Source organism: Ctenopharyngodon idella, chromosome 7, assembly GCF_019924925.1.
Source record: "Ctenopharyngodon idella isolate HZGC_01 chromosome 7, HZGC01, whole genome shotgun sequence".
Classification (NCBI taxonomy): Eukaryota; Metazoa; Chordata; class Actinopteri; order Cypriniformes; family Xenocyprididae; genus Ctenopharyngodon; species Ctenopharyngodon idella.
Window position 1 is genome coordinate 46,461,747 of NC_067226.1, and position 26,973 is coordinate 46,488,719.

The 26,973-nt window shown below is 39.7% G+C and overlaps 1 protein-coding gene across 1 annotated transcript; it reads right to left on the minus strand.

The window, feature by feature from the left end:
• Positions 1 to 10,058: 10,058 nt before the first annotated feature.
• Positions 10,059 to 25,019, minus strand: LOC127516751 (trace amine-associated receptor 13c-like). The gene is made up of 3 exons (XM_051901609.1): positions 24,662 to 25,019; positions 14,836 to 15,198; positions 10,059 to 12,983 (listed from the first exon to the last, which is right to left on the minus strand). Exons 2-3 carry the CDS (start codon positions 15,047 to 15,049, stop codon positions 12,109 to 12,111), a joined length of 1,089 nt encoding a protein of 362 aa, XP_051757569.1. The 5' UTR covers positions 15,050 to 15,198; positions 24,662 to 25,019; the 3' UTR covers positions 10,059 to 12,108.
• Positions 25,020 to 26,973: the final 1,954 nt, after the last annotated feature.

The window sequence follows — 26,973 nt, forward strand, 5'->3', positions numbered from 1 at the left end:
TAAAATGAGTCATTTTTATAAATATCTTATTCACTGTGACTGTTGTTTTGTCATTAGTATGTTGTATCAACACCTACAAGTGATCCTATGTGTCAGACAATTTTTTTAAAGACACATTTACATTTCTGGTTGAGCTTGGAAAACAGACAGAACCTCCTCCCTGATCCGTGCCATCGTCTCTCAGAGTGCTTGTGTTGCAGTGTTATTAGGGGTCATTCGAACAGAACGTGTTTTTCCATTCAACTTCACTACTTTTCCATTATATGTAAATGCACTAGACCAGGGGTGTCAAACTCATTTCAGGTTGAGGGCCAGATTGGAAAAAAATTAACAATGTGCGGGCCGAATTATCTTTTTTTTTTTTTTTTTTTTTTTTTTTTGAGTTGCATTAATATTAATCACATAAACAACAAATTCATTTGCAAGAAAGCTAGTACGCTGCTCTTTAAAACTGCCTTTGTTTTTACAGTGAAAAAACTATTAGATTTTTAAAATAATGCTTTATTTAGTATTTTTTATTAGTGATGCACCTATTTTGATTTTTCATGGCCAATTCCAATTTTTTTAGAAGCAAATTGGCTGATTCTGATACTGGTTGCAATTTTTTTTTTTAAAGCAAATCTATTTGTTTATTTGTTCAAAAAATATGTGTAGCTCTTTGATATTAGAGGCAAACACTGCATTTTGTCACAATCCCAACAAAGATGTTATGCACATGAGCAGTTGTTTTTAATTTAAATTATTGTATAATTTCAAGATTAACAGCAAAAACAGCATGGTCTGACTTTAGCTTTGCACAAAACAAAATCAGCAGATGGACTGAATGAAAATGCAGATTCACTCTCTGACAGTAGGTGGCGCTTGTGGAACATCAGTGATATAGCATTTCCATGGTTACCGCTACACACAAAGCAAAGCTACGTCGATAAATAGGCTACTACTTTATACGGAGATAAGAGAAAAAGCCATCAACTTTTCTGAAGACAGTTCCTTTCAGAGATGCATTCATATCAACCCCAATTTAATATTTATATTATTCTTGATATAGTGAGCTTGTGCATGGTACAGTATTTCCTCTGGCATGTCTGTTCTCCTCATTGTAACCGTATTCAGCATGTACCTGTGTTAACATCCTGTTTACAGACTTCATAAATATTTCCATACAAATTAAATTTTGGGAAATTATTACAAAGCAGTTTGTTTGCAAGCCCAGAATAGTGTATCTCTATTTTTTATTATAGGCTAGTTCAAATCATCCCTTGGGCCGGATTGGACAACTCTGTGGGCCGTATTCGGTCCGCGGGCCGTATGTTTGACACCCCTGCGCTAGACGAACATGTTTGACAGTTGTGCTCACATTTCTCACATTTCTCACGCACGACACACCGCTGTAAAAACGCGTCGCTCAAGTTAAAATAAGTTCAATTTTTAAAAGACGCATCTCTAGACCTTGCGGTTTTTCCCCATTCCACTGCCCGCGTCTCACGTTTTTCAAAGCAAAAACGCGTTCTGTGTGAACCAACCCTTAGAGTTAGATGCTTAGCAACCAACAACCAATAGTGTGCCTCATATTCACGAGCTTTGGACAGTCACGGACGCACTACACATTGTATAAACGCTTATGGTTACTCACGTAACCCAGGTTCCCTGAGTTTACAAGAATGAGTATTGCTAACGCATATGGGGAAAACTCTGTTTTCTCTGAATTCTGAAGCCTGATTGGTTCACGTCTGTGCACCTCCCCTGACAAATGGCATTTCAGCCCGCCAAAAAGGGTGAAGTTGAAGGTTTATATAAGTCACGCAGGAATGCCATATCGTCAAAATCTTCCGACTGAGGAGGGGCTAGCATGATTCGCTGTGCAGCGTTGTAGCACAGCAAGCTACTCAATGCTCATTCCCGTTAACTCGGAACCATAAACATTTCCTTTCGATATGGTTCACTCGCATTGCGTCAGTTCGCTGATGCTTATGGGGAACTTAATCCAATAGCGAGCCGACTGCTAGGGGTACTCGATTGAGGGCCCCTTGCCCAGCTGCATAAGAGGCTCAGTCAGAGCCTGACTACACAGTACTCAAGCATTTCAGACTGACAACACCCGTGCTTGAAGAGCAGGGATGTCCAGGTTGTAAAATCTGATGAAAGTGGACAGTGAGGACCAGCCGGCTGCCACACAGATATCTGTGATAGAGACTCCGCTGGACCATGCCCAAGGTAGGCCATACCTCTAGTGGAGTAGGTCCTAACTCCCAAGGGGCACAACAAGTCCACGGACTTGTAAGCCAACACTATCCCATCCACAATCCATCTGGAAATCCTTTGCTCCTAAGCTGACAAACTGCTCTGATTGCTGAAATTGGCTAAAGCACCCTGACGGGACAGAGTGGGTGTGGTGCCTGCTTTCTCCACGAGGGGAAGAGCTGACAGTGCTATCACCAGCGTTCTGAATGGGGTAGAAAGTACTTTTGGCATGTAACTTTTTCTTTGCCTAAGGACCACTTTACTGTCGTTAGGACCGAATTCAAGGCAGGAAGGTTTGCAGATCGCCAACTCGCTTGACTGATGCTAAAGCCAGCAAGAGGGCAGTCTTAAGGGGGGGGACCGAAGGTCAGTCATCTTGAGCTGCTCAAAGGGAGAGTCCTGAAGTGCTCTAAGAACTGTCGAGAGGTCCCACGATGGGACCGAGCAAGGACGGGGAGGATTCAACCTCCTAGCTGCTCTGAGAAACTTAACAACCAGGTCGTGTTTCCTAATCGATTGGCCAGCTATCAGGGCATGATTCACCGCGATAGCTGCCACATACAGTTTGAGCGTGGAGGGGGCACGCCTACCGTCCAGCATCTTCTGCAAAAACGTGAGTACTGACACAATCTCGTAATTAGTAGGGTCTAGTTTCCGAGCTAAGGTTGAGAAAATAGACCATTTCTGTGCGTAAAGGCGCCTTGTGGAAGGGACCCTCGCCTCTGAGATCGTTCTCATGACCCCTTGGGGAAGGCCTGGCGGCTCCCGTTGAGGAGTCAAACATGCAGTTTCCACAACTCTGGTTGGGGGAGCTAAATTGAGCCGAAGGCTATTCTGCTGTCACACAGGGCGCCCCAGCCCGTCTTAGAGGTGTCTGTTATGACCACTTTCCTTCTGGAAACCGAGCCCAGTGTTATCCCGTTCTGGTAAAAGTGGGGTGATTTCCAAGGGACCAAGGCCTTGAGGATGGGTCACCTTGAGGATGTCAGCCCATGCGCCACGCACAAGGTGGGACATGGGCCTTTAACCAGAGCTGGAGTGGTTGCATGTGGAGCAGACCCTGCGGAACGACTGAAGAAGCTGCTGCCATGAGGCCCAACAGCTTCTGAAACCTTGAACGAGGTTGCCATGCTCCTAATTTTAAGGGCATGCTCCTGGGAGAGCCCTGCACGAGCCACATTCACAAGGAAATTTGAAAAAATAGGAAATTTGCTTAGAAATTTGCTCTTATTAGTCGCCGGATGGCTGCAGGGGAGATCGCTGAATCAGCTGGTGCTGAAGCGTTATTTGTCCGCTGTGAAGTTCTATCAACGGCAAGAAGGAAGAGGCGTGTATAGAGGCTTCAGCCTTCTTCGGAGCAGCAAGATATGATCTTCGCATTGAAAGAGAAAGATTCTGATGATATTGCATTCCTGTGTGACTTGCAGCTGAAATGCTATTTGTCTGCGCAGGTGCAAAACGTGAACCTGGCTTCAGGATTCGGAGAAAACTGAGTTTCCCCATAAGCGTTAGAGAGCTGACGCAATGTGAGTGAACTGTATCGAAAGGAAACTAGTTTCCACGCTTGAGGGGGAAAATGTCGAATGGTGACAGAAAATGCGACAATTGGAGTGAAGATATTTTAATATTTCAGTACCGATACATATTTGTATTTATAGATCCACCGTGATGAAATTTAGTATAACACATGACCTAGTCATTCTTCCATGATCTATGCTCTCAGGTTCTTTCATAAGTGCAACTAAACTTCAGACAAATAAAAGAGAGTGACCGGACCTGTTACCTCGACCTGAGTTATTCACTGGGCCTGTACTTTGCCGGAGGCACTAGGCAGGCCTGCTCTCTCATGGGTGAAATGTGTGATGCACAGGAACCATGGACCTGCTAGACTTTATGACGGACAGATCAGAGGGGGTCAAGGGGAAGATGGAAGCCTGAGGTTTCAGACAACTGACAACTGTTACCCCATCAAATTATTTATTGAGACTTTTAAACAAAGTCCTCCGCAACTGTGTCAACTTCATTCATTCTGTAAAGCTGTATGAATATAGATGCATGAACTGAATGAGAGGTTCCCATTTCCCTCTGGCATACACATTATCTTGCACTCACATGGGTTTAAAGAGAACAAAATGTATTGCAGGGATAGTTGCCAAAAAAAAAAAAAAAAAAAGTGTTTCATTGCCAACTAACCTCATTTTTTTTTTTTTTTTTTTTTTTGCAAAAGCTTTTTTTTGTTTTTGTTTTTTGCAAAAGCCAATAGGACTAAATAAGATAGTAAATCAAAAATGGGGGAAAAAAAGGCATAAATGGTTTTATTTGTGCTGTATATGTTATATCTTCTGGTGATATATGATATATTTGTGCCATGAACAGATGGAAATTTAAGTCATTACTTACTCAGACCTCATCAGTCATTTTTGCTCATTAGTATGGTTGAATTGGACAATCGAAGGTCAGCAGCAGCAAAGACATAATGTATATATGTAAGATTTAATTATTGCAGGTTTGCGTAATATTATGAGTTTGCATTTCACAGTTTTTATTAATTTTGATTAGTACTGAATCTGTTTTTGTTTTTAGTCTAGAACTACAGTAACCATCATGTTCACACTGTGTGTTAGACCCATTCTGTTGTATTGAATGTTTGTTGTAATTCCATTTCTTGACACTGGGTGGAGTGTCGTTCTTATTATAGGTAGCCAGAGAGTAAGAGAAGTCAGGTGTGTAATGGAGGGAAGCACATCAATTTCTGGCCATGTTAGGACATGAGCAGGTGGACGCTTGTTGGGATTTACTGTGTTTGTGCATCGGAACTGTGAGTTTAAGATGATCTCTATGAGCTTTGTGATTAATAAAGTTGATACTGGAATGGAAGCGCTTCTTGTTTGGATCTTACGCGTCAGAAACCACCCTACAAACACCTCTAAGTGACAAAATGGTTGTCACTTCACAGCACACACAATGCCTCTGCACTTACTTAGGATTTATCTCAACATGGGAACTGGAGAGCTGTCAATGGGAAAACAAAGGAACTTGCGTTGCTTATTTGAAAAAATATCTTGGATATGTTGTAAATTTACAAGTAATGTTACTTTACTAGTTACTTGAAAAAAGTAATCTGATTGCATAACTCAAGTTGCTTGTAATGCTTCGCAAGCACCTGGTTTTAGACTAATGCATTAAAGGAGGGACTAGCTATGGACTAGAATATCATAGACATTTAGGGTTGGGTGAGCCACTAAACATAAACCTAGCAACCACCCATTACACCCTAGCAATCACTTAGCCTAACCATCCACAATTGAGGTGCAACATCATGGCTCAAGCACCACGCAGATTTTCTTCAAATAAAAAAATCTAGTTCTACTGGTAAATATACTCTTTATATTTTCCACCTAAAACTTTGGCCTAGAGCAGCCTAACCACTCAGAATACTTCTGTGAATACAGAGGTGCTGTTTACTCTTGTCACTAAGGTCACATGGTCACCCTGAAGTTCTGTGAAGCCGACAGGAACATGGCTTAAGCCCTTATGTGTGTGTTTACTCCCTCCCAACTACAAATATGGAAATCAGTTCTTTGGAAAGACTGCTGTTGGCAAGGAGACCGCAAAGGGCAGTGTGAGATGCAGCCAGAAGTGCTTTAAAAATAGAGCATTTCCCCCCTTTGTTTTACCTTTATGGCCTAGATTACATGGAGATATATTATGCCAAAATAATTATGTTCGAACCACCTGTAGCCTTGATTTTTTCCCCCCCTTTTTTGGTGACAGTGGTAACATCATAAAATTGCTCGTGGGGTGAAAGTCATCCACTCACACACACACTTTTTGTTGAGGCATGTTTTTTTCAGTGAAGCAAAAATAAACGTTTTTAAAATAGTAAAAAAAAGGTTCTGTTATACTGGAAACTAAGAGGACAGGATTCAAAGTGTTATATTCATCAAAAATTCATTTTCAGGAAAAAGGGAGATACAATTTTCTGTCTGCTGCGCTGCTGTGATGGGTTTTAGATGAATCTCACCAAAAAAAAAAAAAAAAAAATGCTTTGGGCCATATTTTACCCAAACATCAAAAGCAAAGAACATGAGAAATTAAATTCTGTATTTAAAAAGCATTCTGTCCCTCTCCCCAGACAGCTGTTTTTATATGATCACTATAGAAATTGAATAAAACAAGCACATCACTCACTTGACACATTTAATTTTTCATGATTACAGTTAGAAGGACAGATGCATGTTCTTATGAGAGCGTGATCAGCGCTGAGCACACAGGAACTGAATGTTCTCCGAGAGAACACTTTCCTCCTACAGCTGCCACATGGATTATTCTCCAGGCCATCAACTCACAGCCACAGGCTGAAATTAGCACAGGGATTGCAAACATTTTAGAAAATAACTATGTAACCTAAGTTGACAAAAGTAACCCTTACAAATAGTACAGAGTTTAGCTTCATAATCTTAGACTTTGAAGATCTTGATTAGCCTTTTCAGGTCAGTTTCATTACAGTTGAAGCTAAACTTTGCAGGACAAGAATTAAATCAATCTAAAACTTGACCCTCTTTATATTCTTAAAGCTTCTTATTGGCCTTATTGTGTTTGATTCATCCATGCACATTTTTGACCGTGTAACCTTTAATCAAAATGTAATAACTTACTCTTTCTGTGATATGACTGCTCCCATTCTGGTACGCAATGTTCACTTTTCCTAATCAACAATGGATGGATAAAATCCAGTCCCACCCTAATTTTTTTTTCTTGTTCGATAAGATGTTTTATTTGGAAATATGACACAACATGGACATAAAAGCCCTGCTCTAATGTTTTACTTTGTGTTTTGTTAAATAAAAGCATGATATTGAAGCATCTGCTCTCGGACCCCTTCTTCCCAGTTACCATAAACCTGCCACACTGATCTGAAAACCCAGTAGAAGGACAATGCTGCCATGGAACCTGCACAGCTATCCAAACTGGTGAAATTCCTGTGGCTGCAGGATGACCCTGAGGCATTTCTTGAATTTTCTGAAAGAATGGCGAAGGCGTTTTAAATTTTCCAGTAGGACCATTTTCATGGTCGCATTTGCACCACCAGTAGGAACTTTGAAGTGCTGCGTAACACGAGAATGAACCTCATTGGTTCTTGTGGAAGCTCAAACGTACTGCGTAACACGAGAATGAACCTCATTGGTTCTTGTGGAAGCTCAAACGTGCTGCATAACATGAGAATGAACCTCATTGGTTCTTGTGGAAGCTCAAATGTGCTGTGTAACACAAGAATGAACCTCATTGGTTCTTGCTGAAGCTCAAATGTGCTGTGTAACACAAGAATGAACCTCATTGGTTCTTGCTGAAGCTCAAACGTGCTGCGTAACACGAGAATGAACCTCATTGGTTCTTGCTGAAGCTCAAATGTGCTGCGTAACATGAGAATGAACCTCATTGGTTCTTGCGGAAGCTCAAACGTGCTGCATAACATGAGAATGAACCTCATTGGTTCTTGTGGAAGCTCAAATGTGCTGCATAACATGAGAATGAACCTCATTGGTTCTTGCTGAAGCTCAAATGTGCTGCGTAACATGAGAATGAACCTCATGGGTTCTTGCGGAAACTCAAATGTGCTGCGTAACACGAGAATGAACCTCATTGGTTCTTGCGGAAACTCAAACGTGCAGCGTAACACGAGAATGAACCTCATTGGTTCTTGCGGAAACTCAAACGTGCAGCGTAACACGAGAATGAACCTCATTGGTTCTTGCAGAAGCTCAAACGTGCTGCGTAACACGAGAATGAACCTCATTGGTTCTTGCGGAAACTCAAATGTGCTGCGTAACACGAGAATGAACCTCATTGGTTCTTGCAGAAGCTCAAACGTGCTGCGTAACACGAGAATGAACCTCATTGGTTCTTGCGGAAACTCAAATGTGCTGCGTAACACAAGAATGAACCTCATTGGTTCTTGCTGAAGCTCAAATGTGCTGCGTAACACGAGAATGAACCTCATTGGTTCTTGCGGAAACTCAAATGTGCTGCGTAACACGAGAATGAACCTCATTGGTTCTTGCGGAAACTCAAACGTGCAGCGTAACACGAGAATGAACCTCATTGGTTCTTGCGGAAACTCAAACGTGCAGCGTAACACGAGAATGAACCTCATTGGTTCTTGCAGAAGCTCAAACGTGCTGCGTAACACGAGAATGAACCTCATTGGTTCTTGCTGAAGCTCAAACGTACTGCGTAGCACGAGAATGAACCTCATTGGTTCTTGCTGAAGCTCAAATGTGCTGCGTAACACGAGAATGAACCTCATTGGTTCTTGCGGAATCTCAAACGTGCAGCTTAACACGAGAATGAACCTCATTGGTTCTTGCGGAATCTCAAATGTGCTGCGTAACACGAGAATGAACCTCATTGGTTCTTGCTGAAGCTCAAACGTACTGCGTAGCACGAGAATGAACCTCATTGGTTCTTGCTGAAGCTCAAATGTGCTGCGTAACATGAGAATGAACCTCATTGGTTCTTGCGGAAGCTCAAATGTGCTGCGTAACACGAGAATGAACCTCATTGGTTCTTGCGGAAACTCAAATGTGCTGCGTAACACAAGAATGAACCTCATTGGTTCTTGCTGAAGCTCAAATGTGCTGCGTAACACGAGAATGAACCTCACTGGTTCTTGCGGAAACTCAAATGTGCTGCGTAACACGAGAATGAACCTCATTGGTTCTTGCTGAAGCTCAAATGTGCTGCGTAACACGAGAATGAACCTCACTGGTTCTTGCGGAAACTCAAATGTGCTGCGTAACACGAGAATGAACCTCATTGGTTCTTGTGGAAGCTCAAACGTGCTGCGTAACACGAGAATGAACCTCATTGGTTCTTGCGGAAGCTCAAACGTGCTGCGTAACACGAGAATGAACCTCATTGGTTCTTGCGGAAGCTCAAATGTGCTGCGTAACACGAGAATGAACCTCATTGGTTCTTGTGGAAACTCAAATGTGCTGCGTAACACGAGAATGAACCTCATTGGCTCTTGCTGAAGCTCAAATGTGCTGCGTAACACGAGAATGAACCTCATTGGTTCTTGCGGAAGCTCAAACGTGCTGAGTAACACGAGAATGAACCTCATTGGCTCTTGCTGAAGCTCAAATGTGCTGCGTAACACGAGAATGAACCTCATTGGTTCTTGCGGAAGCTCAAACGTGCTGCGTAACACGAGAATGAACCTCCTGTTTTGTGAAATCCAAAATCACAAATAAACAGAAGCAGGTCCAACTGAATGAATAGGTGCATTCTCTTTTTTTGTGAAATAACGATAAATACCAGTTTGATTCAGCAAGATTCATGTGCACTCCGGACACTGTCATGTACGTTTTGCGATCTAGCTCATTTTCAGTTTGTAGCCCACTGCTAAATTTAAGACAAGGATTATACTAAAGCCTTTTTCTCACAGGACCACTGTCCAAAAAAGCCTTCTCTTCTATATTTAAGGCTTTAATTCTGAAGTCTGATATGTGTGTTGGGCTATGTTTACTCTTTATTGTTATTTTATGCAGTTTAAACATGTATGTGGATGAAACTCTATTGTAAGTGGTGTTTCTTCATTGTAGAACCAGTCCATAGTGTTGTGCATTTAAATATATATATATTTTTTTATCAACCCTTTGAACGTGAGAGACAAGTTACAGCCTGAGGCAGTCAGTGTGGTTCTGCTGCTGAAGCTGTGAATATTTAAACAGAAGACTGACAGACTTTTAGCCCTGTCACCTACTATTATCCACACTCACTGAACACAGGGGACAGATTTGCTTCAAATTGTTTATTGATTGCACTGATTATGTACTTCACAGTTTTAAGAGTGCCCACCAGTTATTACAAAAAGTATATACCTACGTATTTTTTTTACTTTATAATTTTTTAGAAATGAAAATCTAAAAGTGGAAAGAAGAATCTATAATACTGTATTTTGTGTTTTCAAAAAAAAAAATATTCAAGTCAGTTATTTGATTGAGTATTGAATATGATGAATTTGACTCACAATTACACCAATGAAATCATTTTCAGAGTCAGATTTGGTAGAAATAACTTTTTACAGAGCATCTAGAACTTTTCACCTTAGAAAAAATGTGTGAGGTGTTTCAGTAAATCACATTCAAAAATGTCTCACAAACATATTTTACAGGTTTATGTTGGATACACAAAACAATAATCGTTAAGGCATCTGTTGTCTTATGTACAACGGCACACAATAAGATGTTTTAATAATATGATATTCTGCACTGAATAAAAAAAATAAATAACTGCAAGGATTTGCTAATAAAGACTATAATCCAATGTAAAATATATAATGACAACTGCCACAGTTCTTGGAATGATGTTCATTGTTGTCCCTGAACCATTTGTGAAAGAGATCAAACAAACTTAATCTCTTGAGGCTAAAGTTATTGAGCGCCACACATGACATGCAGGAACAAATATGTATATCGTGGCCATGAATTAACAATTTGTTCCCAAGACTTACTAATACGTCAGCACGTTTTACTAATTCGTTCCCTCATTTTAAGTAAATCATGCGCACAATATAATAATTTGTTCCCTCGTTTTACTAAACCGTGGCCATGTTGTAATAATTTGTTTCCTTGTTTTATGCCGGGTTTAGGCTACACAATATCAGCCCAATTTTGACGTGATCCATCTGATGTAGGGTGTCGTGGTGATTCGTAAACGACAATGGCTGCCGGGACACAAGAATCGATTGTTTTATCTTGTAAATGTGTCATAGTGGATGATAACCAACGCCGTGTCTGCAACACTTCACGACGTCCCGACAGAAAGACTAGCATGTTTAGTTTTTTTGGGTCCTCCACGACGGGTTCCGTCACACCTGACGAGCATGGGAGCATTGGGAAGTTCTCTTCTTCGTCGGTTCCCCTATTATGCGGTGTGCCCCAAGGGTCCACTTTAGGCCCCCTTCTCTTTTCACTTTATATGCAGTTTCTTTCATCTGAAACTGACTGCGAAATTAAAACAGTTTTTATCTCTGAAAGATTTAGAGACCGTAATCCATGCTCTCATAACATCACGCCTGGACTACTGTAATTCCCTGTACTGTGGCCTGCCTTAAACTGCGATATCCCGCCTGCAAATTGTCCAAAATGCTGCAGCGAGACTTCTTGCCGGCACAAAAAAGAGGGATCACATTTCTCCCATTTTAGTGACCTTACATCGGCTTCCTGTAAAGTTTAGAATTGATTTTAAAATTGCTGTTTTCGTGTACAAGGCTTTATCTGGCGTTTGACCAAAATACATTAGCTACCTTCTGATTACTTACTCTCCCAAAAGAACAATTAGGTCTGGTAATCAGCTTCTCTTAACTGTCCCCTTGTTTCCGCTGGAGGAAAGGTTTGTGGAGATATGGCAACAATACCCCTGCCTTTATGATGTTTCATCGAAGGATGACCAAGACCGAGTGAAAAAAGAGAAATGCTGGCGAACGATAGCGGAGGCGCTTCAGCAACACTGGAATTAGCTTTAAGCTAACACGCCACTTCGGTAGCCATTGTTTGTTTACGCTCTTGTTTCCGAAAATCAGTCGCTAGTTCCACCTTCTCAATGACATCATGCACAATGTTTCTCATCCATGACACAACAAGAATTTAGAATTTAATCTAAATCACATAATCTGATCGTAAGAACCAATGCTAAGCTGGCATTAGTTAAATAAAAATGAGGGAACAACTTAACAAATTCTTAATTCGTGGTCACGATATATATTTTTGTCTGCTTATCATGTCCCGGGCTCCGTAGAAAGTGACATGAAGTACAGAAAGTGAAGTCAGTGCCAGCCAGTGCCCTACTAGAGGTCTAAAAACCTCAGCTTTTCTCTGAGTGAGGCTGCGATCTATCCCGCTGAAAGAGCAAGGTCAGCCCTTTCCTAAAACGGTTGTCCCGCACACTGTAAATGATCACATTGCAGCAACTGTTGCCTGTCAGAATCCAAAAAGCAAAAAAGGAGAAGTTGCACCAGGTGTATCCCACTACATTCCCCAGCACAAACACGGCGATAGGAGAGAATGAGGCTGTGAAGGCAAAGGTGAGGATTCCAATGGTTTTAGCTGCTTTGATATCAGAAAAAGAGGGTCTATGGGGACACCCACCAGCTCCTGCGTCCGTGCCAAGACTTCCCTCAGAGAGCAGCTTCCGTTTGCGGGAGTAACGGCGGATACTGGTGAAGGACAGGATATTGACGGCTAATGTGCCACCTAGTAAACTGAAGTCAAAGGCTGGAAACAGCAGAAGGATGTTTGCATCTGGAGGCAATTGATTCCCGATTAGTAAGGGTGCATAGTTGCACATTCGGCTGCATTCGTTGTACTCCAGTGTGAAGCTGTTGCTCAGCATGAGCGGCGCCATGGCCAGTAAGAAGCTGCCTGCCCAGGACAAGAGAATTAGGAACAGGGTACGATGCCGTGTCACAAGAGCATCTTTATGCAGCGGACGCAGGATTGCCACACATCGCTCCACTGTCATCAGAAAGATGGTACTAATCGAGACAAAGGTGCATCCAGCAAAAACTGGACCAATCAGCATGCAGGGTTGCCAAGGCCCTGATCCACCCTCCAGTGAGGCTGTTGAGATGCCCTGGTACCACGTCGGTGGAGTGCTGGTCACCATGAGAGAGATTTCGGTGTATACAGAAAATGGTACCACCCAGACTCCAACCATCATGTCGGCGATGGCCAGGGACACTGCAAGACAAATACAGAAAGTATTGCAGATTGCATCAACATTCATCAAACATTTTCATTTTGCACTAGAGGTCAAACTGAGGGTGTGTTCACACTTGGCAGGTTTGGTTTGATTAAAACGAATTCAGGTGCGATTACTCTGTTAGTGCGGTTCATTTGAATAAGTGTGAACGCTGCAATCTGAATCCTGGTGCGCAACAAACAAGTGGACCGAGACCTCTGAAAAGGTGGTCTCGGTCCATTTTCCAAACAAACTCTGGCGCGGTTCAACTGAAATATGAACGCAACAGGGACCAAAGACATCTAAACAAACCAAATACAGGAGCATATCTGGTTTTTCTCATCATAGGCCCTGTTTTCACCTGGTATTAAGATCGGATCACAAGTAGACAAGAGACACATTTCCATTTACACCTGGTGTTTTAATCCGGTTCTTTTGTCCACTTTCAATCACTTCTGTCCTGATTTCTTCAAGGGAAGGGTCTATGGGTATGTATGGGTTTTTGCAGATATTTTGATCTAATGGACAAAATAAGCTTGTGCAGTTTACATATGAACACGACCGGAGACAACGGAAAAACACACAGAGAGTATCAGCTTTCATTTCTGCTCTGATGAGCCAGCCGAACGTTGTGAGTGTGTGTTAGAAATCAGGAATGGTGAGAGAACATTGTGCTTGGTACGTTTTTTGTCTTCAAACCAAATTTGGGTCTTCAGCCAACAAAGTTTAAATCCCGTCTGTCTAGCGCACTTTCCATTATGTATGCTTTAAGTCAGTAGGCGGAGAGCAGGCGGTCTTTAGTGGCTGTTCGAACACACTCGACCACATGAGCGTTTCCACCAAAACAATGTGTTTTTGACTACCTCTGGAAGTGGTCAAAAGTGGACAAGCTCAAAACATTTTGCACCTCATTTACACCTGTATTTAGCGTCGCCCACTTGTGATCCGATCGACCAAAACACATCTTAGTACCAGGTAAAAACAGGGCCATAGTTGTGATGTTGCCCAGTACAGTTTGGTAACGGTCTGAACCACGTCTCCTTGCAGCAGATCTCTGTTTGTGTGTGCACTTTCTACTATATACAGTAGTAGGTCAAAAACAGTTTGTGACAAAAGAAGTATGTCCGAATTCACAGTACTCATAAAAGAGTAGGCGAAAAGTACCCAGATGGTCTACTACATCCGGTGTCATGACAAATCGGGTCCTCCCTTGAAATCAGGTCTCCACAATCTGTCCGTTCATGATTATCCTATATGAATGATGTTAATTTAAAATACCCATAGCTTACTATATAATGCATAAGAAAACAAATTAGTGAATAATAAAACCAATTGAACTTAATTTCTAACACAGATTAACTGTTAATTAAAAAATAATAATAATAATAATAATAGCCTATTAAGTGAATAATTGAACATTATTAATTTGTTTTATTTCTAACTGAAATATTTGGACATTTCACACTTAATTTAATGCAATTACATTAAAGATGATTGTGAATACATTAATGGTAATTGCAAATGTGTGTATAAACTAAGCTATCAGGCTAATCGGGTATCTGTATGCTATGCTAGTACATAAGCTAACTAAAACAGACATAAATGGTCATTATAATGTAGTTGAAACTGCATTTATCGTAACATGATTTTGTAGGAATTGTAATCAGGCACTAAAGAGAGTACCTATTAATATTTCTTCTGATTCGTCACACTGAGCACACTACATTGTGGGATACAGTACTGAGGAGAACAGACAACATTTGCATACTGTAAACACTGTAGATACTACAATTTGCAAAAGTAGTAGCATGCCATCCTGAACATATACTGTGTGTAAATCATTGTGTTTACCTTTGAGGTAGCCCTGTGGTGTCCGAGAATGCCGGATCTGCATGAAAACAGTAAGTGTCACCACGTTTCCCACCACTATGGCGAAGGCCAGACTGACCATGAGCATGACTGCCAACGTTCGGTTTAGCAGTCCACAGCAGCGGGCTGTGCAGAGAGGTGCCAAAGTTTGTCCTGCCCATGGATATTCAGTCACAGTCTGGTTAGCAGTCTCCATTATCCCAAGTTGAGATCGCCTGGGTACACCAAAGTTGTCCAATAGTGCAACCTTCCTACAGTCTTCATGCCTCTAGCAGGCACTGATATAGACGGGCTAATCAAGTCAGTATTTTGGGTTTTTTTTGTTGTTTGCAGTGAATTACAACCCTGTGAAAAAGCAGAGAAAACAGTTTGCACATTTTAACATAATACAAGACACTGTAATCAAAGCTTGTATTTCTCTTGCTCCTAGTTGCATGGTGTTGATAACAAGTCTGTGCAAATGTATGCTAACAAATCAAGAGTCCAATTTTATGTAGAATTGGTAAGGGCAAGTGTACAGAGGAAGGATATTTGCAAGGTAAATAGTTTAGGTTTTACCATGTGAGCATCATTATCATCAATTGAGGATGAGTACTCGTTCACACATATGTAACTAAAGAATGAAATGTATAGTAATGTGTATTTGTGTAATGCATGTATAATTCACTCATTCAAATAAATGTAATCTTACGCACTATTTTATCTCTGTGTCTGAATCAAAGGGGGCAGAATGCTAGATCTAACGATCTGATGAAAATAATCGTCATTTTTACCCTTCCGATCAAATGCTGCAAACATCAATAACAGCTTTAAATTGTTGATGCTGGCAAATGACCATGGTATAAGTCGGATAATCCATGGCTAGCTGTGCATTAAACCATTTGAATGCACTCCGCTTCACGTCGGGTGGTTCTTTGCCTCCATGTCATGCATTATCTCTTATGTATAAGCTGGTCAACAATTGGATAAAGCAATTATTCACTAAAAAATGACACCCTTGCAAAAAAAGGTTTATTAAAGTGCCTTATTAGTATACTTTAGAGCTGCACGATTCTGGATATCACTATTTTTTGGTTTCAAATAGAGATCACGATTCTCCCATGATTCTGAATATACAACTAAACAAAATAACATGTAATTTCTGACAAAATATTGACTGCTGGAAAATGTTTAATTAATTTGAATGAATTATTTTAAAAAATGGTTTTGAATGAATTCAATGACTCATTAATAAATACTTGTTTCATTACTGGATGAATCAATGTTTTTGAACGAATCTTTTAAATGAATGTTTCAATGACAAATACATTTTTTAACAGACACTTTTTGTTTGCTGTGTCAGCGTTCGTTAACACAACAACGATGTACTAAAAACGGAAAACTTACACGTACAGACGACACCATTGTCAAAACGATCATGACTATGTGAAAATGACTAAAAACCTGTATTTCCAGGCCAGTAGTTCGGCAATGTCACTTTGTAAGGAAACCTTAGACGTGACTGAACACGTACTACGTATGCGCATGACATCACCTTTTCACAAATTTGCATTTTTGTAGTTTACATAGAGATGATAACGGCATCAATTTCAAAAACTTGCAGTTTGAAACCCGTTTTCAAAAGCTTGTATTTTCAGGCCCCCAAAACGGAGTTAAACAGATAAAACGTTGAAAACGTTGTCATGTAAACGCCCCCTTAGTTTGTCAGTTGTTTCTTGTATTCCTGCTCTTTGTGTTCCTTGGTTTTCCTGTTTTGTTTTAATAATGTTTAGATGTTTGTAGGGGTTGATTTTTTGCAGTGTCTCCTGTGATGCTCTCTGTTCTGGCATACATGAATAAATAGTGGAAGAAACAAAGATGATGGATAAAGACAAAAGAAGGGTGTGAAAATCTCTCTATCATTGTTATGAAACATTCAGTGTAATTTGCAAAGGCTCTGGGAAATTTCTGTGTCCCAGAAGCTATTAGATATGTTTGCAAAAGCAAGAGTACATACAGTACTTGGTGATTTTAACAAACTCTTAACCCTATTAAACTTCAGAGCTTCATTCGTTCTGCACATCGACATGAATAATGCAGCATCCTGAGCCATATACTGTATATAGAGACCGAAATATCACTTGGGGGTGAACACTTTTGCACTAAGTGCAGTAAGACACTAGCAATGCATTGGCAACCACCCGCTGGTAGTGCACAGCAATACCTTTTCAATTAAATTCCTGAGATCGCAAACAGGATGGAGAACTGCAATGCAATTTTGAATGTAAAATGGCGAGAAGCAGGGCGGAGCCGTGGGAATGGAGCAAGGCCGGTGGTTTTAGTGTGAAGAACATTTTAATAATCCAAAGGACCTTTTTCCACTATAAAGAACCTTTTGTGAAATGGAAAGGTGCTGTTGATTTTAAAGTTTCTTCATAAATGCAAAGAACCTTTATTTTTAAGAGTGTGTTTGTGATTAACAGTGCTGCAGAGAAACAGGAACCAAAATAAAATTCATTCTTAATCAACATATATGGATATATTACATTTAGGAAGATGTCGTTCCATCTGTTCTGTCTTGTAATTCTTGCAGCATCTCTTTAAATGGATGCTTTCAATGCTTTTAAACTTAGAGTTGGACTCCAGCTCTCAGTGTACTAACTTTAGCATGATAAATATTATGTGAGCATTAAAATAGAAAGCTCTGCTGGGGCTTCTTAGCGGTTATGACAGCGTCTCAAGTGGACACCAACACACACAGCCAAACTCACACAGTCTCTCTGTCGTTCTCTCACTATCTGTCAAAAATTTTTACATCTTTTACTACACTTGCATCTAGTAGGAAGTAGGACAGAGCTTCTTCTAATGAATCCAACTGAGACATTGCTTTTGCAGTGGCTTATACATTATGAACTAAAGCTCTGAGACCAGAATCAAAACTAAAACTTAACTTACTAAATTATAGTTTATTCAACAGATTGCATTAAGTGAAACTTGGAAATGGTATGCAGATACTCTACTAAACTACAGGATAAAATTCAACTGTTGCTCTCGTATGTCTGCTTCACAACCTAATAAGCTGCCTCTGTGTATAGGCCTAGTGTTAATTATTGACTTAAAGGTGCAGTCACATTTATCGTTACTTGGCAACATTTTGTGGGCGAAATCCAGTCATTCTAATAGGAATCCACCCCATTGAGAGTTTTGCACGAGGGCAAAAAAGTTTCCCACACAGATTTTGCTCATGTTCTAGCTGGTAAATTTTCACTGGCAAAAAAAATCCATAGTCTCCTGTCAATAGTGTAGAGATGAATGAAGCACGGCTCACACAGGATTTTTTGTGGTTCTCGTTTTGGTTTTGGTTCTTGTTCTAAACTTTGCATGCAGTGGCAAATCTGCTGGTTTCCTCCCTATATCCATCAGAACAAATGTCCTGTAAATGACATGACTCAGTGCTGCCCTCTGATGTCTGGTAAAGTGTGAAAAAGCAATTTTACTGCACGTGTGCTGAAGCTGTCCAGCCGCGCTTATCCTCGGTGGAGTATACTTTAAAAGCTATGCACGAGACGGAGCGGAATGCGGAAAATGAAGTATACCCAGGCCTTAACAAACCAAAGTGACTGATTTTAAGAAGAAACTTGCATGTCACAAAAATAACACAGATTCCATTTGATTTTAATGAAGTATGTTGCTAATAATAATCCAGCACTCTAATAAATAAAAAATTGGAGTGCAGAAAGCCACACTCCGCCCTAATCTGTGGTTAGAGGTAAGAGTAGGGGTGGGTTTTTTCTATTTGCATTTAGTGTCTATAAAAAAGGTAAATGATTTTTTAAAAATCAGGTGTTCATCTGGTGTTCACAGATAATAGAAGCCATTATAATCAGTGATACTGTCTACACTGGATGTGGCGCAACGAGACAACAAATTCCCGATAGTAAACAGATTCTCCATTCTATTTCTGGTGTAGTCCAAGTGCTTTGCGGTTTGTCGTGTTCAGTGTGTAGACAGCTTTAAGCTGTTGCGGCGTGATGTGATGCGACGTGACGCGACGCAACAAAATTTGTGTCTGGTGTAGACATGGTGTAAGAGTTAGCTTAAAACTTTAACACTTGAAATGAGAATACACACACACACACACACACACACACACACACATTGACTGGATTCAAGGAGTTTTTGTGGTTGTAATAAAACAAGTAACAAATCCTTACCTTGGGGGTCAATTTGACATATAATGGTGACACACACAAGTGATTAGATTTGAATGCATTTACAATGCAAAACAGGTTTTTTTTTTAGCCTTATTAACTTGAAATATTGCAAAATATGACACTTTATTATAAATACAAAACTAAAAAAAAAATGCTCAAAATAAAAACAAAATATGCTCAAATGTTTCCAAAACCAATGATTTTGTAATGTCTAAATATATACCTGAATGCATACAAAGCAAATTGACTTGAAATAGGACTTTAATTCCCAATTGTACAGTTAATTTGCTCCATATATAGAACTATAAGGCCATGTAATAGCAATAGTCATGAAATGCCATGCTTTTTTGTGTGTGTGTGTTTTTTTCTCTCACAAGAGGTGAGGTGCTGGTTTAAATTATTTTGTTTTTAAGTGAAAGAATGTGCTTATATTAAAATTACTGGTAAAAATCCAGTAATTTAGAGATAAGTAAAATAATTAAAAACAAAAATCTCCAAAAAAAAAAAAAAAAAAAAAAATTTGCATTTTCTGGACAAAAAAAAGAAAAAAAAAGAAAAGTGTTATTTGAATCACAAGGGAAGGATTTGTTACTCTGTCAGGAGGAGAGGAGAATAATCAACATATTTCTCAAACCAAACTTTTTTTTTTCTTTTTTCTTGAGGGATAAAAATGCTTGTAATACTGTCTTCTAATGTGTCAAAAATGAAATATCTTATGAAGCAGCACAGCTGTTCACCTTCTGCCACAGCCTTCATGTTGGGACCATGATATTTTTCCAAAGAGAATAGAAACTCTGCAGTGTAAATAATAGCATTCAGCACAGGTTTTGTATGTTTGCTCCTTTGCCTAATCTGCATAAATAATTTAATGAATTGGCACGGATAGTGCTTACAAATAAACAGTGCTTTCAGTAGGAACAAGTGAATTTCCCCTTCTGTTTTTGTCTGATTTCGTTTTTCATGTTTTTTCTCCTCTAAGTGAAAATCACACTAATAAGAGTTTGGTATCACACACATCACACATCTCCCATTGCTCTGAAAATATGTCTGTGATTCTGAAATTAAGAGGTAGTCACTTAAGTTGTCAATCTCTTGCATATCAGAACTGCGTATGAATAGAAACATGTAGCACCCTTTTTGATTGTGGAAAATTACTATGCATGTGTGGAGCAAAAATCACAGGTTACTATATTTGTGTGCTGTATGTATTTTATGCATATTACAGTGCTGTGTCGTTAGTTTAGCAAAATACTAATGTCAAACCCTTCGTATTAATGTATTGAAGTCAACTGCTGTTCCAAATGAAGTGTCACTTATGAAGCATTTAAGTAGACAGACTCTGAATCAACTAGGTTTTGGAACACAGCCATTCTGTCAACCAAAAGAAAATACATTATATACTGTGAATAAGTGATGGTGGAAGTGAGCTATATACAAAAGGGATTCTTTAGTGTAGTGTCGTGGCAGCAAAATGCTTTATATGGAAGTCTCTATAATTCCAGACAGTCTAGAGAAGACAGTCATCTATTGGAGTAATGGAGTGACAAGCACTGGACCCTGAAGCCCTGCAGGCCTGTAAATTGACTCCCTATGAGTCTGTCTTAATCTTTCTGTCTAGCCTCTGCCTTTTCATACTTATTTCGACATCTTGCGCTTGTTATTTTTTACACTTATTATGTTTGGACCACAGTAATTGCGGCAGAGACTGATGATTCTGAGAGTTGGAAATAGGAACATCAGTGTGCATTAGTTCTCATTTTCACAAACGGTGGGTCACAAGACCGTTTTGAGTGGGTCACGGAGTGTGTGGTCAAAGAAACAACAACAACAACATAAAATGTAATCCTAAATGTTTTTCTGGTAGTTCTGGTGCGTTAAGGGTTAGTTCACCCAAAAATGACATTTCTGTCATTAATTACTCACCCTCATGTCGTTCCACACCCGTAAGACCTTCATTCATCTTCAGAACACAAATTAAGATATTTTTGATGAAATCCAAGGGTATCTGAATCACACATTGGCAGCAACGTCATTACACCTTTTGAGGTCCAGAAAGGAAAAGACATCATTAAAATAGTCCACATGACTGCAGCGGTTTAACCTTAGTGTTATGAAGCGACGAGAATACTTTTTGTGCGCAAAAACAAAACAAAAATAACGACTTTATTTAACAATTTGAACTGTTGTCGTATGCAGGTGACGTAGTGAACGCAGTTCAGCGCTTCAGTGTTCCAAGTCTGAACACCAATATTGGCCAATAATGAGTCGGTGTTCAGACGTTGAACACTGAAGCACGGAACTACATCATCTGCATACGACAACAGTTCAAATTGTTAAATAAAGTTGTTGTTTTTGTTTTGTTTTTGCGCACAAAAATTGTCGTGGACTATTTTAACGATGTCTTTAGTACCTGGACCTCAAAAGGTGCAATGACGTTGCTGCCAATATGTGATTCAGATACCCTCGGATTTCATCAAAAATATCTTAATTTGTGTTCTGAAGATGAACGAAGGTCTTACGGGTTCGGGACGACATGAGGGTGAGTAATTAATGAAAGAAATGTAATTTTTGTGTGAACTAACCCTTTAAAGCTGTTGACTCTTCTGTCAGCCACAGTTTAAAGCTGCAGTCCGTAACTTTCTGTGCTCTAGCAGTTAAAGGTGCAATACGTAAAAATTTTGTCCGCTAGAGGTCGCTAGAGGCCTATTCAAAACAAAGGCGTAGCTTGATGACGCCAAGTTTGAGTGAGGAATCTTGGGACATGAGGTCTTCACCTCAACGGACGGTGCAAAAGAATAGGGATAGGACTCGGGAAGAAATCACGTTCATGGATGCGATTATTAACGTTACTGTAGTATGAAGCAGTGCAGGACCGAGTGTTGTGGGAGCTGAACGAGGCCGCTGGAGCGATTGTGCAACACACGCCTCACGAGCAGAGGAACTTTTATTATGACACAGTTGCCGGCGCCGCTTCCGCTTTTCCGGTATGAGGGAACGCAGCTCTGTATATCATATTAGATACATTTGAGAGTGTTGAAAATTATGTTATAACGTTACTCTGAGTGTTCGCTCGGTGGCTGCTCTGAGACACTGCAGTAAGATAGATCGATTTTAGAATATCATATTAAATGCTGGATGGCTTGTGTTGATAAATGGCATGCAATTCATTTTAAAACGTATTGTATGATGGAGAAAATGCTGTATTACTGTTATTAAAAATAAAGCTGCATCTGATTATGCTTTGTTAGCTACTTCACAAAAATAGTGTTTTTTCTCTGAGGCATGGTAAAGCATGGTACTCACAAAAAATCAAGAAAATTATATTTAAACAATAAGACTAAACATGTTGAGCTATATAACAACAATTAGTTTTCTGTCTATAAATATATCAAAACAGTTGTTGCCTTGTCTATTAAAAAGTGTAATATATTAAAGCGTCTTTGGTGTTTCCATGGTTTCTACAAAATAAAACCGGAAACGGAGGGTAACGCGGGTATGACGCAATTGACAGGCGATTCCTTACACGTCCCGGAGCCTTGGTTAAAATTGCAGTTTTCTCATGATTTACAAATAGTTGGAAACATTTTGGATATTGTAAGTACTCAAGTGAACAAAATATATAACACTGGCCTAGTGGTTTTTGGATATTTTACTGCAAAAATCTTACATATTGCACCTTTAATAAACCGAACTACATGCGTCTTGCGAAAGAACATTGTAGCCGGAGCTACTTTCTCTGTTTATGTCTATGACGAGTCAAGCAGGTACTGGCTACTCCACAGTGGTACGACCCGAACCAGTCTAAAAAAGTACTGTACTGTACTGTAGTGATTCAGGATAAGACAAAATCACGGTTTGGAAAATGGATTCATGATGTACTCGCTCATTATATAATTTTTGTAAATTTTACAAAAAAAAAATTAAAGACAGCAGCTTTAAGTAAATAGTGCCTGAGAAAAAAAAAAAAAAGCTTTGTCCTGATTCAATATCTGCTGTCAGATGAGATGTTGTCAGTGTCTTTATTCTAATGCTGTTTCGTATCTTGCTATGAAATAAAAAGTCTCTCACCTCAGAAAAATGAACTGTCCTCTCTTGTCAGCTGTTACTGTTCTCGCGGTGCACAAATATGTGGAGGCGCACACTCGGTAAGAGCGAATGCAATGTCGTAGTTACTTTGTCAATCATGGTATTACCAAAAAGTACCAATAAATTACATAATTTATGTATGTCATGTGTTAGCTGGGAAGGATTTGCATGCAGGTTTTTTAACAGTTTATATTAGTATATAGGCCTATTGTGTATTTACTATAGTAACTGTAGATTTCAAAATACTTTATTTTCACTTATTTTGTTATTTTCTATATTTTTAATGACTGTGGTGGCTAATATCAACTTAATAACTTAAATGTATTAACAAAAACTAGTTTAGGACTGCTATTTTATATCCTTACCTTATCAGTGTTAGTGATATTCTTACAATTAAAGCTACAATATGTAGATTTTCGCCGCTAGAGGTCGCCTATTCAAAACAAAGGCGTGGCTTGATGACACCGAGTTCATGGATGAGATTATTAACATTACTGTAGTATGAAGCAGAGCAGGGCGAGTACTGTTGGAGCTGAATGAGTCCGCTGGAGCGATTGCTAATGAGAGATGAACGCAACACGCCGCGAGCAAAACAGTTGTTCCCTTGTCTAATAAAACATGTAATATATTAAAGCGTCTTTAGTGTTTCAATGGTTTCTACAAAATAAAACCGGAAACGGAGGGTAACACAGGTATGATGTCATTGACAGGCGACTCCCGGACACGTCCCGTATCCTTGGCTAAAATCGCGATTTTCTCACGATTTACAAATAGTTGGAAACATTTGGGATATTGGAAGTACTCAACTGAACAAAATATATAACACTGGCCTAGTGGTTTTTGGATATTTTACTGCAAAAATCTTACATATTGTGCCTTTAATGTACATGTTAAGTACTTGTTTGTGTGTCATCCATTTTTGTGAAATAAATTTGCTTGGTTTTTAAAAGCAAATAACCAGTTGAGAATTGACTGACAGGTGTACTTTCCAATAAATAATTTAGTAACACCAGGGTTTACATTGCATACTGTCATAGCTTAGAATTTGAATATTTACTCATTTAAGTTAAAATGGAGTTACTCCATCTATCAATTAATTGCATTGTGGTTTTTATTTTATCCTTATTATGCATGCAGCTTCGACGGCCTAATATTGATTTAGAAACTACACGGACTATATGTAATAGAATAAAAAAATAATTTTTCACACTACAGGAGCATTTAAAATTAAGTAGTGGAGACTAATATGATCAAAAATGGTGAGATATTATACAGTTACCTTAAAAAACTTGACCTTGTCCATTGATGTCAATTGTAGGTTTAGCTTTATCAAAGATTTGCAAGCCACTACAGGACTTTTCTGTCTTTTGACTTTATGAAGTGTGAGGGGTGTTTATTGGCTGATTCTCAATATACATGAAAATTATTGTCCTTTTAATAAAAATTCCTTTTAATCTGCAGATAAACATGCTCTGTAAGAAATATTTTTTTTTCAATCTACAGCAGTCATCTTCATGTAATGCTCTTACCTGTATTTTATATTCCTGAAAACAGTTTCTGAGTAGCAAAGAACAAGATAAAAGCCACTGTCAGCCAGTTTTGGTCCAGTCAAGATGTACAATAGAGTCCTGTTTGATTCCTGGTTGAATACACAATCTCCCATCAGAAAACAGATAAATCTCTCACACATACAGGAAAGAGCTAGCTTTTGAAATGATCTCTCTCTGTCAGACTTGTTATCCCTCTGTACTCCCCTGTTTTTCTTACCATCCCTTCCTTCCTTTGTCTCACCTTCCACGTTTTCTACTTCCCACTCTAAATTGCAGCCTCTCACTCCTTGTTGACCTAGTCTGTCTGAAATTCTCTAACTATCTCTCTTTTTCTCTCTCTCTCTCTCAAATGCTCAAGCCTTTACAGTTACATATGCTTTCCACTCTCCTTCTCTCTCTCTCTCTCTCTCTCTCTCTCTCTCTCTCTCTCTCTCTTTCTCTCTCTCTCTCTCAGTGCGTTATCCTCCCTTTCCTTGCAGTGGTCCATTTGCCACTGGACGGCCACCCTCCTCTTTCACCGACTTCAAAAGATCTCCCGTCAATCAGTGGATCCTGACTAGCTCTAGTCTTATTACTCTTAGAATTACCCCCTCCCATGTTTTTCAGCAGCAAGGCCACTGCCTCATTCACTCTCTCCTCATCTTATTTTTTCTTCCACTTCATTCATAAAATATACACATGGATAGAGTGGGGTCTGCATTGAAAATCTGGTATTGAAGATGCATTTAAACCTGAAAAAGAAATGAAACCTTGAATGCAAGTGTCTTGAATGGATGTGTGTATATATCAGTGGCTTAATCACCAGATCAGGTTGTATTGTTTATTGTGTTGATTATGATGACCTTCAACTTAACTGGTTTTATTCCTGAAAATACATCTTCATTAGAAGTTTATTGAAGACTTCTAAATGAAATTACTTACAAAACATTTGTGTATATTCATTTTTATAGATTTAATGTAATATTTGGAGGGATTTCTTATAGAAATTATTTTTTTTACTTTTCAGAAAAGTGCTGTTTATGCATGCAAAACATGCCAATATGGTGTTATGGGTGGTTGCCAAGGCATTGCTATGCAGTTAGGGTTTTCTTGGTGGTTGCTCAGTGGTTGCTAGTGTTATGGGTGGTAACTTAATAGCACAAGAATGCACCCAAGGTTAAGTGCCAGCAAAAATTTGTAGTGATTCCTGCAAGCAACATGCACATATATTTTCCACAAATCAGTTTATAGCAGGGTTGCCAGGTCCGTGCAACTAAAGTAGCCCAATGGCCTGTCAAAAGTAGGCCAAAAATAGCCCAATGTGATTTTCTTAGTCGGGTGGCCAAATTCTCCATTGAATTTGTACATCTGGGTGTTGTTTTAAGAGGGTTGTGGGGCTGAAGCGGGTGTGTGTGGCCCAGACAAACAGTGCCAGAGCCATTATGGACAGGGCAAGGTTTTCTGGGCTGAGCTCTGGAGCTGAAGTGAACCCTTGGCTTGACTCTGGAGAGGACTCTGGAGAACATACTGGAGCAGACTCTGGACTGAACTCAGGGGCTGGAGCCGACACTGGAGTGGATTCAGGGGCTGGAGCCGAAACTGAAGTGGACTTGGGCTTTAGCCGACACTAAAGGGAACGGACTGGCTGGAATAGACTCAGGAACATTACTCACTGGAAGCATTGTGACCACTTCTACTGGCAATGCTGCTATCTCTGGAAAGAAATAGAAAAAAGAAGAGGACCCAATGTTAAGCCCTGCGGCATGCCTCTTTATTGAATAAATAAATTAGATTGTTTCCCTTGAATAACAACACATTGTTTTCTGCTATGTGAATAAGAGTTAAACCACAATAAAGAATTTTCAGAAAAACCAACTGCATACAGCTTATCTGGTAATAAATAATGATCAACTAGATCAAAAGCCTTTTTAAGATCGATTAAAAAAAAAAATACATATAAAATATATAAAATAATATAGCCCTCAGCTGTTTGGTTGTGTTCTCCTGTTTTCCTGTGTTCCAATATGTTTGTTGTTTTGATTAAAGTGTGAATAAGCGTGACTGCTGCAATTAGATCCTGCCTCATCCTTTACTGCAACCTATTGCGACCGACACTGAAGTGGACTCAGGGGCTGGAACGGGTGTGTGTGTGGCCCAGACAAACAATGCCAGAGCCATTATGGACAGGGCAAGGCTTTCTGGGCTGAGCTCTGGAGCTGGAGTGAACCCTTGGCTTGACTCTGGAGAACATACTGGAGCAGACTCTGGACTGAACTCAGGGGCTGGAGCTGACACTGGAGCGGATTCAGGGG

Excerpts from the sequence above, each read along its gene's own strand:
- LOC127516751 (XM_051901609.1), bottom strand. The coding sequence starts at position 15,049 with ATGGAGACTGCTAACCAGACTGTGACTGAATATCCATGGGCAGGACAA. Across the intron at positions 12,984-14,835 it reads ACCACAGGGCTACCTCAAAG|TGTCCCTGGCCATCGCCGAC; the intron begins GTAAACACAATG and ends TTTGTCTTGCAG.